This window comes from Leptinotarsa decemlineata, unplaced genomic scaffold (genome assembly GCF_025532065.1).
Source record: "Leptinotarsa decemlineata unplaced genomic scaffold, Ldec_3_MD MMD2_tig00003736_RagTag_RagTag, whole genome shotgun sequence".
Lineage (NCBI taxonomy): Eukaryota > Metazoa > Arthropoda > Insecta > Coleoptera > Chrysomelidae > Leptinotarsa > Leptinotarsa decemlineata.
This window is the reverse complement of record NW_027412593.1, coordinates 3,616,901-3,636,353: the sequence shown is the minus strand read 5'-3', so window position 1 is coordinate 3,636,353 and position 19,453 is coordinate 3,616,901. Positions and strand designations below refer to the sequence as shown.

Here is a 19,453-nt window from a genome sequence, read left to right as displayed (position 1 = left end):
TCTCCTACCAAGGTTAATTCACAAGTGATTGATCCACCTTCTTCTTTTTCAGTGCGGTCCGTGGACTCAGGTCATTCTTGCCCCCAACAAATGAGTTGCAGTCCTCGTAGAACTGGTACCCTTTCAGTGGAAGAGCTTCTTGAAGCAAGAGTCGAATCGATCCCTCTACGAAACCCTTCTTCACTTGGAAGGATCGATCGCAGCTTGAGAAATGGTTCTTATGGAGATTATGTGAAACACGTTCTTCCTTACGAATCAGTAGATAGTTGTCCTGAAAATCTAGAGAAGAAAATTGGATTGGATAATTTAGGAAACACTTGCTAGGTGAATAGCATTTTACAAGTGTTGTTCATGACGAAGAATTCCAAGAACGAAGTTTTAATGATGAACGAGAACGGGAATATTTCCTACTTATTCATCAAACTCAAACAACTGTTCATGCAGCTGCAGTTTCGTAAGAAGGTATCATCTTTCCCTCCAACCGATTTTCTGGAGTCTTTGAAGTCCACTAGATACTCGTTAGGACAAGAGGATTGTTCCGAATTCTTGGGGTTCTTGTTGAATACTCTTCGTGAGCAAAACAATAGCAAAATCAATACTCCTGACCGCTCTGGACTGAATGATTCCATACAACCCATCTCGTCTTGTGTTTGTAAATCTTTTGCTGGAAAAATCCTCACTTATGTACTTTGTGGTAAATGTTCAAGAAGTACCGAAAACTTATGTGAATTTCTGGAACTTCATCTAGCTTTTCCTAATACGACTAATAACCAGTCCGTGCAAAGCTTATTGTTAAATCATCTGAAAATGGAATTTTCAACAGGTGATGATCGGCTGTATTGTCAAACATGCGCCAAACTAACTGACTGTTATAAGAAAACAAGTATAGCGGAGGCTCCAGTCAATCTAATAATAACTCTGATGATTTTCAAACAAGACTCAACCTCTAACGAAAGCAAGAAACTCTTTGGAAGGTTCGAAATAGATAAACATTTCAACCTAGCAGACCACTATTATAATATTCATGCAGTCATTGTTCACTGTGGTTCTGGCGTTGAATTTGGTCATTATTACGTCTTGGTCAAAGAAGAAACGCACTGATTTAAGTTTGACGATAGTCGTGTCACGAAGTGTTCTGGCGATGCATTGAACTTATTGAAGCCTCTGGAGACACCCTACATTTTGTTTCATGAAAGAGAGGACATTGTTGGATCAAGATCTTTAGATGATGTGGTGCTGCAGGTTCTTCCGGGTTTTCCTGCAGCTGAAAAAGCAAATGCGCCACTGGAATCAATGAAGTCGCCCCGGAGCGCCATTTAATTTTTATTGTTGTTTTTATTTTATTTTTATCGTTGTTTCAATAAAACTTCATATTTTTCACTACATTTTTTATTTCAAGTGTTATTTCGATCTAGAGGAGTGTAATATTTTATTTGTCCAACGAAATGTATTTAAATTGAAATATTGCCATTTTGTGTTATTTGCAATGTCAGAAATGTGTTGTTATGTGGTTACGTAATGAAGAATTGTAATCTAAATTCAACAGGGTTTTTTCTTCAATAACATTTCCATAATATATGTGTTCAAACGTGTACAATGACTAGGGGTCCCTGAGGTTAAATAAAAGTTCTGAATTCATTGCGAAAGTGGACGATCAATGGCGACAAATTCATTCATTAAAATGACAGGAAACCAAAAATACAAAAATATTTTGGTATGAATTCCTGCATCTCAAAGATATACGAGGGGTTTCAAGATTTCACGAATTAGCGACTTTTGCGATCACTCTTTTAATATTGCCGCATTCCAACGCTGATGTGGAGAGACTGTTTAGCAGTATGTATATAATAAAAAACAAGCAGAGAAACAGGATGAGGTTGAATCTTTTCTATATTAAGAGTACGCTCCGGAATGAAGATAGTGGGAAAATGCTGCAACGACTATGAAATCCCAAAAATTATTGTGAAATTAATTGGCACCAAAGAGTCGTACCAATTGGAGACTAACGATGATGTTACGGACGAAAACGACTCATCTGAAGATGACTTAATAATATAATTTCATTATTTTTTTACATAATGTGTAATTATAATGTTATTTCTTCAATAAATATATCTTTAAAATATTGTTTTCTTTCGCAATGAACAAAAATTTGCTAAAAATGAAGTTGATGGAAAATTTTGCGATTTTTTTAAACTGATGCGATTTTTGTTAGTGGATTTCTGGTGGTTTTAGAGGTCGCTTCTGGTGGTAGCTTGATACTTTATTGGCAACACTGATGGTCGATCTCTGATTTTGATGCAGATGTTGGCGGTTTCTGAAACCAGTCTTTTGTATTACTTTCTAGGGCTTTTGCTGCCTTACAGTTTTCACTCAGGTCCAATTCGAAAAGAAAGTCATCAGTTTTTTGACTTTCGATAAGTTTCTGGATTCGGGGACTTAATTGGTTCATGAGTTGATGTCGCCGGTGAGTTGAGATGGTATGATGAGTATCTGTAATCAACTTTGCAGCATCGACCAAGCATGATAGAAGAGTATTATCATAACTTTTCAGGTTCCCTAATACCAGTGATAGAGAACATCCTAGTGCTGACAGGCCTCTGCCCATCATTTCTTGAGTATCCTGAAGAAACGTCTCTTTTTCAGTTCTGCTGGAGTAAGTAAACTCTGAAACTCGGGAATGACTTTCGGAGGTTTCAATGAACCACAATTCCCAGGAATGTTCAATTTTTTCAATAGCTCCTGACGGTTTTCTTCATCAAGTCCAAGTGTTAGATATTGTTGTCATCGGGAGGCCATGTCCTCTGCTATATTTGGTCCGACATCATTTTTTGATGTAGGGTTGACTCCCAAAACCTCTGTCAATTGAGACACTTCCGGTATATCATTCAGGTCGGACTCCGACCCTAATTCCGAACACGATTGAATATCGTTTGAGGACGAACTGTCTGCGGAAAAAAAGTATGTAGGTACCCACTTGTTTTATGAAGTAAATGTGTTTATTTTCGAATGCACAAATTCATTCATTTTCAGAATGAAAACGAACATATTCAACCAGTTTCAGCCAATTATGGAATGGATGTGAAAATATTGAATCATTTTTGGAATGAAAATGGAATTTTTTCAGTCATTTTCGGAGTGAAAATGAAATCAGTTGGTCATTTTCGGAATGAAAATGAAACTTTGTGGCCAAAATCGGAATGAAATTGGCATGTTTTTCGAAGTAAAATTCGTACCCTTGAAATTTGAGAATTATTACCCACTGCTAGATAACTCTTGAAGTTTTCTTTCCATTTTCTGTATCTTCTTCTTCGGGAAATATTCAGCTTCTAATTTTCTTTTTCCCATTTCGCACTTAACACGATTTTCAAACATACACACACTTCTAGCGTGAAAATTATAATGAATCAAAACAGGCCTCGAATAGCAGGCAATGGGTGGTACTGATAAGTTTTTGCAGGACTTTAAACATTACGCACAGGATCGGGCTGACGCGAACAACTACCTTTGTGATCTCGAGGACGTGGCTATCGAAATATAATTCAATCAGTGAATCTTTGAAAAATTCATCACTACGGCTATTCAAAAGTAAACTTGAAACTGAATTGCTTAGTCAGTAGTCATCCAATCATAAACATTCGTATTTAATTTTACAATTGTCCTGAATTTGCCATTAATTTTTTTGTAACGTTTCATTTTTTAAACGTGGTTGAGTGAAAAAATAGCGCTTTGCTAAACTCCGGCATGTAAAATAAAAACAATTCATTTTTTTTCTCACCGTGGGGTAAGTGATCATTGGGTCCGAGAATCATGTGCCCTGAGCAAACGCAGTGAGCCAAGAATGACAGCCTTCTGCATCTGTGCGGCTAAGATTTCTGCCTTAGTGCGGCAAGCCGGCATGATTTTGAGATTCGAGAGTAGAGAAGACATCATTCCACCAAGGACTCCAACAATCAGAACGACCATCTTGACAGAGTGATCTGGATAGAGTCTGCGGAGTTCGAAGAGAAAATCTCGATATTTTATCCGTTTTTCCTCCTCTTTTCTGACGATATTCGTCTCGCCAGGAGCTGAAAACTCCACGACAAATATCGTTTTGGTCTGATGGTCGAGAAGGACTACATCAGGCTTATTAGCTTGTATGAGCCTGAGGGTGGGGAACGAATAGTTCCAATAAATTCGGCACTTCTCGTTCTTCACAACGGATTCAATATCCCCCGGAGCGTAGGGCTACACCGGTGTCTCGTCAATACCGTAAGAGTGCCGTAGATGGTAATATAGCACTCTTAGGGCCGCGTTATGTCGATGGATATAGGCCGAGACCGCATATGCTGGACATGCGGATAGCAAGTGCATTAGGGTCTCGGGCGCCTCGCGGCAGGCCCTGCACCTTATATCAGGAACCTCTATACCCATCACGCGACTGCGGTAGACTAAGGTGTTGAAGACACCAACCTGGCAAGCCATGATGAATCCCTCAGTTTCCGACTTCAGCCCACTCGACCTGAGAAAAGCGAACGTCAGGCGCTTTGATAAGCCAAGGTCTTCAATGTTATTGAAGAAGACTCCATACATTGGCTTATCACTGTGTCTCCGCAGAAGTAAGGTGATCTTTGCGGCTTTTATCTGAGCTTTTTGTTGAACGGGTTCCAACTCGGTGACAGAGTTGTAGTCACCTCGTTCAGAGTCGAAAACTATACCGAGTTCATCAGCAGCTATTATCAGCTGTTATTATTATTTTTTTTTCACCGTAGTGTGCGCTGGTCAGGCCCTATCCCCCGAAGCCCCGATACATTCGGGAGGGCGCGCCAGCATAATCAACCAATAACCACTCCCCACACCGTGGGGTAAGTGATCATTGGGTCCGAGAATCATGTGCCCTGAGCAAACGCAGTGAGCCAAGAATGATAGCCTTCTGCATCTGTGCGGCTAAGATGTCTGCCTTAGTGCGGCAAGCCGGTATGATTTTGAGATTCGAGAGTAGAGAAGACATCATTCCACCAAGAACTCCAATAATCAGAACAACCATCTTGACAGAGTGATCTGGATAGAGTCTGCGGAGTTTGAAGAGAAAATCTCGATATTTTATCCGTTTTTCCTTCTCTTTTCTGACGATATTCGTCTCGCCAGGAGCTGATAACTCCACGACAAATATCGTTTTGGTCTGGTGGTCGAGAAGGACTACATCAGGCTTATTAGCTTGTATGAGCCTGAGGGTGGGGAACGAATAGTTCCAATTATTATTAATTTCATTATTATCATCATTATTATTATCATTATTATTATCTTATTTTCATCGAAACAATAAGTCATACCAAAGCAATATTGGCCAGGTAACTGACTATAGTAAAACAGCTATGGACAGAAATGAAAATATCATTGTTCAACTGAACATGAGTCAATTCAAATTCTGAACGGTTGTAGTCACATAAAAATCACTTTGCCAAACTTGATGAGAATTGATGGATGTAGCCGTTACTACGTGGTAGGAAATCGTCATGGAAAATGAGAATTGAAACTTTCTATGTTCCCTATTACTATGTTCACACTATGCAACGAAAGGTGGCGAACTCAATTATTTGTAATCCTTGGAAATTCATATGCATAAACATTGTGGGTGCAACCTGTTAAATGACCAAATCGATCTAGTTCACTCTCCGGTTTCCAAATTAGCGTATCCACATTGTCACAAGTATACAAAATGCAGGTACTCAATTGAGCTAAGTACCTCTATTATTACCTACAGTTGTGTTATATAAGGGATAATGTGATCAATCATTTTCAGTTTGATGTGTAAGTTTGAAAATGTCCTTCTAGAACGAAACTGCTGTAGGTAACGTTAGTTACAAATAAGGGTGGTAAAAAAACATAAAAAGTTTCAAATCTTATTTTTTTTATGAGAATTTGTTGAAATCTGGAAGTTTTAACAAATCCAGAAAACAGTAAGGCTGGCAAACACATGCTGAGGAAGAACAGGATACTTTAAATTCTACAAGTTCTAAATAATTATCAACAACATAATAATTTCGCCATTGATTTTTTTTCAATTGAGGTGAATAGTTCACTTCGAGGATCAACTTGACGTTTTGAATATGAAATGTAACTGCCCGAAATGAGAATATGGTGAACATAAAATTTTAATAATCACCGACCATATAAAATTCATTTAAGTCAAAAACTCAGACCGTGTGATGAAATTAGACGACTGTAATTTCGTCAGTGGCTTTCTAATAAAATCCATAATATCCGTAATATATCCGTAAATCCGTAATATAGACCGATGTATGAAGTTTTTCTACTAACAGTATTTTCAATAGGCACAATGAACACTATTGGGCGGTAGAAAATCCAAGGCAACATGCAGAAGTTAGGAATGTTGCGCAACAAAATCATTGAATCATTTGAATAACATGAGGCAGTTATGATGGACACAAGATGGCGCTCTCCTCCATAATGAACGATTGGTCACAGCTGATTTGAATAAATGGATTGAAGAACGGGGACCTCTGCAATCGCCTGCTAGAAGACTAAATCTGAACTTTGGATCATTTTCTATGGAGGTACCTCTGAAATCGTTCATACCGCGGGATACCAGATGATTATTTAACAATTGAGACTCAATGCAATTAGAGAAATTAGGTCAACTTCAGCTAGGTTTATTCAACGTTCCATACTGAAAATAGGTCGGCTTAAAGCAAAATGCATAAAAGCAGAAAGTTTACAGTTTGAATATCTATTATAAATGATAGATATGATAATTGGTTATTACAGTTTTGTGATTAATGTTTGGAGTGCCTATTTGTTTTTCATAACTCACTTATTTCTAGTTTGTTTAATTTTTACCGTGAATATTTATTCGAAAGAAATGTCTAATTATTCAACGTTTGGATGGTGGAAATATAAACTTTCAATGAGGAATGAAGTTTTCATTACAAATTATTATTTTGGTCCCTTGCCACCTTTCATTTCAGGTAGTTACCTGGCGAATGTTGCTTTGATATGTCCAACTGTTTAAATGAATGAAATGTAATATCCTTATTTTTGACCAAAAGCATTTTCAAATAATGGGTTGTGATAATTCATTGAATTTGTTTTGAACAGCTCTATCGAATACAGGATATTATTATATATGTCGATATAAAAAACAGAACTGATGATGGCTTCCGAAGAACGAAACGATTGATTCAAAATCTGAGCATAGCATTTTGTAGAATGATGAAAGTTGCTACTTGAAAATATTTTTTTGTTTTTCGAAAGCGCTGCAAATACCGTTACAAAAAGTAAAATCTGACTGAATAAACGTGAAAACAACTGAAATAACAAATCTCATTTCAATAATTGTATTATATTTCAGCTCCACTCACCTAAGAACGGAGAGCAGATGTACCGGCAGAAAACAAATGGCGAACATAACCACCACAGCCACAAGCATTTTTGCTGCTTTTCTTCGAGATCTCAATTGTCCCTCCGTAGAGGCATTCATGTTCATAGCGAATGTATTCATCTGGCCTAATCTTTTTCCTGTTTGATCTGAAACAAAAAAATCCTGAGTAATCAAACGCATGAGAAATGATTGATAATATGAGGATGTTTTAAAAGTTTTTTACGTTCTTATGAGTCTACTTTGAACTGTATTAGTCATTCAATTCAGCAAGAAAAGTGCGTGCTAGGTATTCGATGAAGTCGCTGAAGGCCGGTTTTTCCTTTATTGCCTGTTTCTTTACATTAAATCTAAGGTCCAATGTACAGAGTATATATGTATACAATATTCACATCTCTCCCACAAACTGGAGTGGGTGGTGGCAGGAAAAGGGTTGGTGGAGAGGGGAGGATCAGCAGGATGAGACTTCAATATCGGGACTCGGGACGTCCACAGGGTAAAGCGCCACCTCATATACAGGCGACAGGCGCCCCCGCTGGTGTGAACGGATGGCTCTCTGCCCAACAGAGCCTCATTTCAGCTTTCAGTCTTAGAATTCCCGCTTCCTGCCGAAGCTTACGCTAGATCGTGAAGCTTGTTCCGCTTCCCTACACCTCTGTAGGAAAGTTTTCAACCTTTCACTATCCTCTTCGATAGGCTGTCTCACTGGCACTTGTGGCACCAACACTTCAGGATTCGCCGGTGTTGCTGGCAGCGGCAAAAGCGGTACCGCCAACGGGGTCAATACGATGGGGTCCTCCGGAGAAGGCGCCCTTGGTTTTTCCACTACTGCTGCGGGCGGCGTGAAGGGTCTCAAGCTCTTACGAGCGATCGTTCAACTACCTGCATAAGGATTAGTCTTTTTGCAAGCAACTCTGTACTTATCAATACGACTAGACCTAGCTGCAGGTTGTCGACAGACCTTCTTGACAACCCTGTCCTCCTCCTCGAATACGTCAGGGCTGAGAAATCGGCCCTTACCGCTCGAAGTTGCTGTAGGGAGTTGAATGACCTTCTTCACAACCCTGTCCGCTTGGATCAACTCAGGGCTGATAGAGCGCCCCCTACCGCTCGTCGTTGCTGCCTTCTCCTTGACCACCGACATGATCGATGCCACAGCATTATTGATTTTCTGTGTGTTGGATGCTATTCTGAAAATGTAAAATAATACAAAGGCAGTTGAGTCTGAAGAATATAATTCCCAAAAACTTTCATATTCACCTTGATGCTTTTATGGATCCTGATGGCCGATTCCAGTGATTCAATGACCTTCTGCCTAATCTCATTGAAAAATGACATGTAGTCACTGGATACAATCGAACTCTCAACCCTGTACGTAGCAATGCGGCAATTGAATGCATTCGTTATTATTTGAACACCATCAGACAATTGGACACATGCATTATTTTTATGACTCATGGTTCTTCGGTGAGAGTTCACTTGCGTCATAGGAATTGTCACATTACAACAATTGCAAGTATACATAGGTGTTGCATTATCCACTCTCACCCGTTTCACTGAAGGCCCTCCTTGGCAACTCTGGAGCTGATGCCGACGAAGATTATCACTACGAGTGAAATATTTACCACAGTCACAGAAATACATTATATATGATAGTTCTCACTAAATCACTTAATATAAACTGACATAACCAACACTCGTTCGCTTCTTGAATACAGTCTGATCGGGTCCGTCAGGACGTCATAGCCAACCCCACCTCTCAGCTACATGCGTCAAGCCCACCTCCCAACTGAATGCGATAACAGATGTCGATACGAACAGGCAGTGGTCGTTGCGCTCTCGTAGAGGGCAGACCTTAGCACAGTCCTCGGCCGCCTGCGTGTCACCATCGATAGCGAGTCTAGAGCGATGCGTTACGTCACAGCATTCTATGCATCGAGAGAGGTGAGGGCACACCGATGAATACGCATTACTCAGCCACACGTCGTGAAGTGAACATCTTGCTCTCTTACCGTTGTACGGTTGTTGCTGTGACGTCACACTACTACTAACTTGGTGGGCTCACACCGATGGAACATTCATTACTTGAAGGATTTTCGAAGTACGCAGACGTATGTTTGTACATAGACAAGCACATGATGAAACCCTGTACCGTGCATTCCAACACACACACACCAATCGAATGTAATTACGTTACACACACACACACACACACACAAAATCTCAAATGAAAAAAACCAAAAAAAAAAATTCTGAACGATCCATGCACCAGACACTTCAAGGTCACGTCGCCTTGATGTTACTAAACAACAACAAAACAAAGCAATTAATACGTCATAGTGGTGGAGAGAGGCCCAGAACCGGCTACTTACGAATGATTTGACTTGAAAACGAGCCACCCTGAATATCTTTTGCAACAATGATTTTCAGAAAAACAATAGTAGACAAGGGGACACATTTGTACATATTCACATTTGATTTGACTTTCCCCATCGCACCTCCAGAGCATGTCACCATTTATTCCAAATGGATCAACTGTTTCGCATTATCAGATGTTCCATGATGAACATATTTCAACAAAGTAGAATATAATATGATCTGAAGTTCATAGTTTTCATACAATCTTTAACTAGGTTTCATATGTGTTTTTGTGAAGTATACTTCAAAAATGTCTTATTTTGCCTAGTTAAGTTTGAATTCGATATTCTCTTCATTTGGTATCTGTCTCTATATACAATAACGAATACCTACGAGGTGAAGTTACAATTGGTGTTTCTGTTTTTGTGAATTCTTGAGAAGCAATGGTTTATACGCTTCGAGAACGGAATGAAATAGTGAGTTTGTACTACCAGAATGGAAATAGTGCTAGATCTGCTGCCCGTATATTCAATGACAATCATTCAGGAAGAAATGTACGATACGAATTTGTTTCGGAATTATTGAAAAAAATTGTTGAAAGTGGATCTGTTAACAATAAAAAGCATAACCATTCAGGAGCTCTCAACGATGAGGCTATTTGTACTGCAGTTTTAGGGCACGTTGGACCAATGGAAAATTCGCAATCTCTTACTAAGACATTTCGAAAATCAGGAATAAGTCGTACAAATGTTTTCAGGATCAGGGCGTGTCTTAAGACACGCCCGAGGAAGCCATTGTATGGCGAAACACGTGTTGCGTTTTTGTAAAACAGTCTAGTGAAAATCACACAATAAAGTTTTTTTAGAATACGTTATTTTCAAACTTATTCAATACATTATAATCCAAAAAAAATACATGGAACATTAAGGTATGAGTTTGAAAATGTTCTGATAAGACGAAACTGCAGCAACGTTAGTTACGATTAAAAATGGTAAAGAATATAGAAAGTTTCAATTCTCTTCTCTTCTGTATAGGATACATTATTAACTACTTAAATATTTTGAGGTTGACAACATTATCTTGATATAATGGGGTTGTGTGGGGCTGTGTGCTTTCAAATAAAAAATCAAAATGGTTGAACGTAATTATACAAACTCTCTTAACGGTTTTTGCTATATATGTGGTGATGTATTCAAAAAACATCGAAAGAACGTTGCTGGCTTTCTGAAAAAAGTTCATTTTGGATATTTGGGTATAGAAATCAGACAAGTATTGGATTCCTCAAAAAGTAATCAATGTTTATGTCGAAGATCTAGGGAAATAGTATGAAAAAGATAGCTTTCAAATTTGCATAACCCATGATATGGAAGGAGCATCTAGATGCTTGTTATTTTCGCAGTATAGATGTTAATGGATATATCTCTAACCATAACAAAATTATTGTTTATCCTAACGTTACATCTGCTTATTGGCCAAAATAACATGGACCGAGCTTTTCTGTCCCACCTGATATCATTGGTGATATTTTATAGTTTAGTCCCGTCAATCGATTGATGACGATTTCCGGTGTACTCCGGATGATTTGTATCCATGCTTGTTTGCACAAGCAGAGTTAAATGATTCAGTGAGAGATTTGGGTTTTAAGGTAAAAGCAGAATTACTGGGTTCCAGACTAAAAGAGAAATATTTATTAAAACGTGTAACATCCTACTTGCCATTGAAAAACAAGAGAAGAACAATTCACTCAATTTTTTCGGCAGGTCAAGGATCTGGTTTACTGCCATGATATTGACAGTCTAATGGATGAATTCTAAGTCTAATAAAATGAATACAGACTTTTTTTTGACTCATCAAAAACAAGGTTGAAAGGTGTGATATTGAATAACGGAAATACTTATGCTTTAATGCTTATGTCACATTCAATTCATAAGGAGGGAACTGAAGGAAATTTTAATGTGATTTTAGAAAATATTCAAAAGTTGTATCCATGCTCCTTGGGCAATAAAAGGAATTCACAAAGTATAAAAATGTGAAAGCAAAGCAAGAGATCAACATTCATCTCAAAAACAATGGTCCCTAAGGAAAACTTCGAGACCTGGCATGAAAAACATTTTACACTTTACCTCCATTTTACATTTTACCTCCATTGCACATAAAGTTGGGTTCAATATAACAATTTGGTAAAGCTTTGCCTGAAGATGGTGATTGTTTTGAATATTTGTGTGCAAAATTGCCTTATTAATGAAAAGTTAAGTGGAATGAAGGGATTTCCGTCGGGCCTGATATCCGTAAATGGAAGTTCGATTCAATCTTCAAGGCAACAGGAGGCTTGGATATCATTTAAAGAAGTTGTGGGTAATGCCAAAGACCCGAAGTATAAACTCATCGTAGCAAACATGATAAACAAGTTCAAACTCTGTATTGCCTGATGAGCCTCAAAGGCCTATTTTCACACAATCATCTTTACTTTTTTTCTAAAGTCTCAGGTGGTATGAGTGAAGAGCAAGAGATATGGTTTCATCAAGGCATGAAAGAGAATATTAAAGTGGAATATTGAAATGATGCATATTCAATGTCGGTCATTTCACAGAGAACAACAAAACGCAATTCATAGACGAAAAAGCCATGAAAAAAATTTACGGAAAAAATGAAAACGAATTATGAATAAATATTATAATTTAAGCATTCTATATTGAATATGATTCAATTGAAGTGATTAAATATGATTGTAAGCGGAAATATAACCGATTTATAGAACTATGATTTACTAAATTTGTATACAGGGTGTCCCTGGACTTCCTCTTTTCCTCTCGGGAATGTATAGATGGGGTCAAAATATCACCAGTACTTCATATAACTTTTTTTCCTAAAATCATTCGTTACCAAGTAACGGGCCCTCGAAGTTACAAAATGAAAAATGTTTTTCTTTGATAACTTTTCAAGTGAATATTCAAAATCATCCAAATTTTGGTAATTGACTAAACAAATGAATTCCGTCGATGAGCTTTCATGCAGGAGTCAGTTGTTTTGCTACAAAGTCAGGAACGGACTACCCCCGATGGTCCACACCCCAAAACTTTGAAATGACAGATATTTTTCAATATTTTTCAACAAATTAAGGTTACTTGGACAATTTTATGAATAAAAGTACTCGTGTGGAAAGTCGATCGGAGCAACGAGTCTTGATAAAAATGTAGTTTCACTCGACGACATCAAACCCGCTCGTCCACCATTATTTGAAATGAATAATTATCAAAGCAGAAATAATAATGATAACGTTAATTCAACAACATTTATCCTGAGATGTCTACCATTATTCGAAAATATTAGTTTTTAAGGAAAATGGAAATGATAGGTAAAATGTTCATAACGAATTTTTATAATGCAAACACGTTTAACTAACGAAACTCAAGAGCCTCAAGAGCAAACAGAAATGAAAAATCCGCTACAGAAACTGCTCGATATGACCACCTTCTCTCTCTATACATTTTCTTAGTCTGCGAAGACACCCTCTCTGTACTTGAAATAGCATTCCAGGGTCGTTTCGTATGGCTTCACAATGTAATGGTATTCTATTCAACAATGCATCTCTTGTGTGAATAGGTGTAGCGTAAACAAGGCTTTTTAGATGCCCCCACAGAAAGAAATCCAATGGATTTAAATCCGGAGACCGCGATGGCCATGAATATGGCCCACCTCTACCAATCCATCTATTGTGGAAAATATGGTTCAGATGGTCACGCACAATCAAACTAAAATGAGGAGCGCCATCATGCATAAACCACATATCTCTTCGGGTTTGCAATGGAACATGTTCCAAAAGTCCATTCAAATCGTTCTGAATGAACTCCAAATAACGTTCTCCATTCAATCGGTCCTGTAGAACGAATGGTCCTATAAGATGGTTTCCTATGATACCAGCCCAAACATTCACGTTGAATTTCCGTTGGTGTTTGGTTTGCAATATCCCATGGGGATTTTCTTCGGCCCATATATGGAGATTATGAGAGTTGATAACTCCATCTCTACTGAAACCTGCTTCATCAGTGAATAAAACTCGAGTAATAAAAGTCATATCCTCTCTTTGCCTATCCATGAACCAATTGGCATATTCCAGTCGTGCTGGAAAATCAGGAGGTGTCATGGCATGTACCTTCTGTATGTGAAATGGGTGGAGCAGTTGTTCCCTAATTATTCTATGAATAGTGGACTTGGATGTATGGAACTGTTCTGATAGATTTCTGATGCTCATTGAAGGATCATCAGCGACGGCTTCCAAAATATTTTCCTCCAATACAACGGTACGTACAGTCCTAGGAGCGCCCTCACCACCTCGTTTTGGCAAAACTGTACCTACAATAATATCGAAATAAAACAACGTGCTCAAATTAATTGTCAATTATTACATACCTGTCTCCCTCAAGCTGCGATCGACACGCTCGAATGTTTCTTTCGACGGTACCGTTCGATTGGGAAAATGCTCGGAATACAGACGACGAGCTTCTGCAGCATTACAAAATGCTCGTCCATAAAATACATGCATATCTGCATATTCATTGAATGTAAACTGTTCGGCCATATCAAAAAAATTCAAAATATCCTATAGAATATTGACAATACAATGATAGTCATATGACAACGCACCACTCAACAAAACAAAATCGCATTCCAGTTTCTCATTTTTTATCAAAACTTTCTAAAAAGTTTTTTTGTCAACATCTGTGAAAGAAATGGAACATAATTATTCCCTGGATATTTTTCACCTGATCATGTGCAGCCGTTTTTGTAGTTCATTCATTTGCTTTTTATTAGTATAGTAAATATTTTTTCCGATGTGCGTTTTTTCAGCTAAATTTAGATTCGTGTTAAAGAATTTCTCCCATAAAATTATAATTATCAGTGAAACTCCTCAACAGTTTAGCTGTGAAGAAGAATTTGAAACATTCGAATGTTGAGTTTCATGAGATTCAGATAACTGATCAACACGAAACGTGATTATTCCACACGTATTATGTACATACAAAATATGGAATGAATTCGATATTTCATAGTAGAGTAGCTTGTTAGTTTAAAAACACCACGAATCTACAGAACTTGATATTTCTTTTGAAAAAATATCTGCTATCACAATTGTGACTTAAACTTCCATATAGGTACTGTACTTTTTGTTTACGACTTCATTTTAGCATACTTTGTATTATTCCTGTTATAAATGTTGTTGAATTAACGTTATCATTATTATTTCTGCTTTGATAATTATTCATTTCAAATAATGGTGGACGAGCGGGTTTGATGTCGTCTAGTAGAACTACATTTTTATCAAGACTCGTTGCTCCGATCGACTTTCCACACGAGTACTTTTATTCATAAAATTGTCCAAGTAACCTTATTTTGTTGAAAAATATTGAAAAATATCTGTCATTTCAAAGTTTTGGGGTGTGGACCATCGGGGGTAGTCCGTTCCTGACTTTGTAGCAAAACAACTGACTCCTGCATGAAAGCTCATCGACGGAATTCATTTGTTTAGTGAATTACCAAAATTTGGATGATTTTGAATATTCACTTGAAAAGTTATCAAAGAAAAACATTTTTCATTTTGTAACTTCGAGGGCCCGTAACTTGGTTACGAAGACTTTTAGGAAAAAAAGTTATATGAAGTACTGGTGATATTTTGACCCCATCTATACATTCCCGAGAGGAAAAGAGGAAGTCCAGGGACACCCTGTATATCAAAATTTCCCAATTTTTTGGGAAATACCATATTGCAATAGAATAGTGGGTGATAAGAAAAACTGCTATTAAATACGATTTCAGCATACGAAAATGCATAAATATTAGGGTAATTTGTTTCAAAAGTTTTCACAAACATTATTTTTTGATGGCTTGTGTGATTGATATAATGGCTGTATCTACAGTTGGTTAAATACTTTAGGCATCATAAATGGGAATATCAAAATGTTTAGATATATTTTATTAAAACAACGATAAATATAAAATAAAAACAACAATAAAAATCAATTGGCGCTCCGGGGCGACTTCATTGATTCCAGTGGCGCATTTGCTTTTTCAGCTGCAGGAAAACCCGGAAAAACCTGCAGCACCACATCATCTGTAGATCTTGATCTAGTGATTTTTAGTGAATCTTTTCAATAGATTACGATTAAAAATTTCCAGCTGTGCTTCTATCAGACGAAGTTTATCATCACCCACATCTCCTAGTCATTATTTTTACTTCAGAAAGAGTTTTTCTGATTCCATCTATCAAATAACCTCATGTTGACGAACGAGGAAATATCCATCCTTTATCGTGTCATCCCGTTCTATATTCACAGTTTCGCCCACGTATTCCACCTCAAAGCCCTCGGTGGTGTTCTCGTATTCCAGTTCCATTTCCTCAGCATTCATTCTGAGCCGTCGTAAATCTCTATCTAGGAGTTTACTGACATATATTCATTATTCCATTAGCGTATTTCGGCGAAGATGATACCGTTAGTAGAGATTCGGAATTAGTGGTTACACATACAACCAGAATCTTGGTTTGGCGACGTGAATTATCGGTTGACGTCTCTTATAGAGACCAAGTTTCTAGATTAATGGGTCTGTTTACCCAGGTTTGTTCTTGAAAGAAGGAATTGTGAGATTATATACAGGCCGTTTCTTTTTTCATTTGGTAACATTGCTCTATTCTAAACCGTAACAGGACAGGACAATGGCCAAAAAATAATGAAAGGGGATTCTCGCCCTTCTCAAGTTATACAGGGGAAAACAAAAATGCTGTTTTTCGCTTTTTTCGAACTGAATTGTTATTTCGGAGACTATTAAAAAATGAAAAAAAAATTATTATATACAAAGTGTACTATGATGATGTAATACTAGATATTCGATAAAATGTTTCGTGTCAACATGGCCACCATCACTTGGTGGCCAAATGGATATATACAGTATATATATATATATATATATATATATATATATATACTGTATATATATATATATATATATATATATATATATACTGTATATATATATATATATATATATATATATATATATATATATATATAAATATAAAAGTTATTGTGTGTCTTGATATAGAAATAGAAATTATTGAATCGGACATAGCACTTAAGAAAGTGGCAAATCATAGACACGTGTTTCGGGATTTTGGCCCATCATCAGTATGGTGCAGCCAAGTGTAAGGATGGGCAACACTTGGTTACCAAAAGATAGAAATACAAATGCACGGAGCCACCAGCAGGAGCCAACCGCACATTCGTGGTTTCAGTTGATAGATCTTGTGTTTACTTGTATAATTTCCTGGACCCGGATGTCACGCACGTAGATATTGCTGCCTCCGTGGTGATTTTGATAGTTTTCTTGTAAACGCAAGATCTATCAACTGAAACCACAAATGTGCGGTTGGCTCCTGCTGGTGGCTCCGTGCATTTGTATTTCTATCTTTTGGTAACCAAGTGTTGCCCATCCTTACACTTGGCTGCACCATACTGATTATGGACCAAAAGCCCGAAACACGTGTCTATGGTTTGCCACTTTCTTGAGTGCTATGTCCGATTCAATAATTTCTATTTCTATATATATATATATATATATATATATATATATATATATATATATAATATATTTATATATATATATATATATATATATATATATATAATATATTTATATATATATATATATATATATATATATATATATATCTTTTAGCTGCCTATATATATATATATATATATATATAAATATAAATATATATATATATATATATATATATATATTATATATATATATATATATATATATATATATATATATATATATATAAAACATAATAACGAATAAAACAGAATACCTGTGCTATGTGAGAATATTCAATGTGGAAATTTCAATTTTGAAAGAAGTCTTCAACATCAAAATGACAACTTTTTGACGTTGAATAATGTGAAATACTTTTTCAAATTTTTTATTATCGTTTATTATGGGGATTTATACTGTGTTGATATTACAGGATGTATTCAGCTAAAAAGAGTAAATATTTATATATATATATATATATATATATATATATATATATATATATATATATATATATATATATATATATATTTATATTTATATGACATGTCATATATATGCTGAAGGATTTCAATCAAAATGTACTTTACTGTACTTTGTTAACCAATCAACAATTCATTCATCTGAGAATGCAGATTCAAGATTCATTGACAATGTAAACCAGAATTTTATTTTCTCGTTTTATTATTTTTTGTTATATTTGAGTTGGTCTGATGAAACATATTTTTTTGGCTTATTGATTTTTTCACTACCAGATATTTTCTTTGATAATCTTCGCCCGATTAAAATAAGTCTCTCGAATTGATGTATTTTAATTTCATGCGAATTTCATTCATGTATCAACCAACACAATTCATGAATATTCATACGGTTGAAGCAGAAATAATGAGCGGGTCTAGTTCAGATCAATGGTGTGGGTAGTTTTTATTGAAATATGCTTTGTTCATCGAACTTTTCCACCTACTATGAGTATAATGTTCGATATATATTGAATGTTTATCAGGTTCAGGTTAACATTTCTAATAATACATTTCGAATCACATTTACTCACTCATAATTACAATACTTGGAAATTGAAGTATGAGAATTTATTGACCTCCAGTGATTTTCAGTATTTCATTTTTCCAGGAAAAAAATTGAAAAATAGTCGACCCATAATAATTTGAACCTAATTTTCAATTGCCATAGAGAAGTTACACTGGATGGGTCAGATATTCCGGATATAGTACGCCGGCATCAATAACAACATCGTAAGGTAAACGAACGATCAAAGAGTTCGAAAATTGAGTGCCCTGAGAAGATGCAATGTTCCAAGAATGACATGTGTACAAAAGATTTGTGCCATAGTGAGATAGTCGCTATGATAATGAGGTTCAAAAGTAGAAGGGGCATCAATCCATCAATCAGAAAAACCGTTTCAACAGAATGATCTGAGTAGAGCATACGGAATAATTTTTTTTCTGTGACAGCTGAAACAGCTGTCTACCGGTGGCTCTTGAATTGAAATCAATATGGGAATGACCAAAAAGTACTTATCTATTAATTTTTTGATTTTCATGGAAATATTTTCCAGCAGCTTGACTGCGTTAACCTTTCTAGATTCCATATCATTTATAGAAACATGTGGATTCGTTTTCCGATGGCATTTCAGGTTAGCTTCCCAAATTTCTGCTACCGCAGTTCTCGGTTGATTGGTCAAACCACCAACACTGACATAAAAACTTGGCAAGTTGACTTGGGTGTCACACCAATAGGTGGTTCCACTTATGTTTCGCTTGCGTTTACGCAGCTATTTTTATCAAGTACTTTCTTGGTTTTTTCTCGTTTTGTCTTCAATCGAGGCCCGTCTGCCCGGTACTGACGATGCCCAATAGGCTAAAACACACACACACACACACACATATATATACATATATATATATATATATATATATATATATATAAATATATATATATAAATATATATATATATATATATATATATATATATATATATATATATATATATATATATATATATATATATAAATATATATATATATATATATATATATATATATATATATATATATATATAATAATATACGTGATATTTTCTCCAATTTCGTATATCACATACAC

General features: G+C 36.3%; 1 protein-coding gene across 1 annotated transcript in view; it reads right to left on the bottom strand.

Annotated features, from left to right (window-relative positions):
* Window positions 1-19,453, bottom strand: part of LOC111512836 (orexin/Hypocretin receptor type 1) — a 409,012-nt gene that overhangs the window by 77,158 nt on the left and 312,401 nt on the right. Inside the window, exon 5 of the mRNA XM_074178302.1 lies at window positions 7,365-7,530. Coding sequence (XP_074034403.1) covers window positions 7,365-7,530 — 166 coding nt within the window. The remainder of the gene's footprint in view (window positions 1-7,364; window positions 7,531-19,453) is intronic.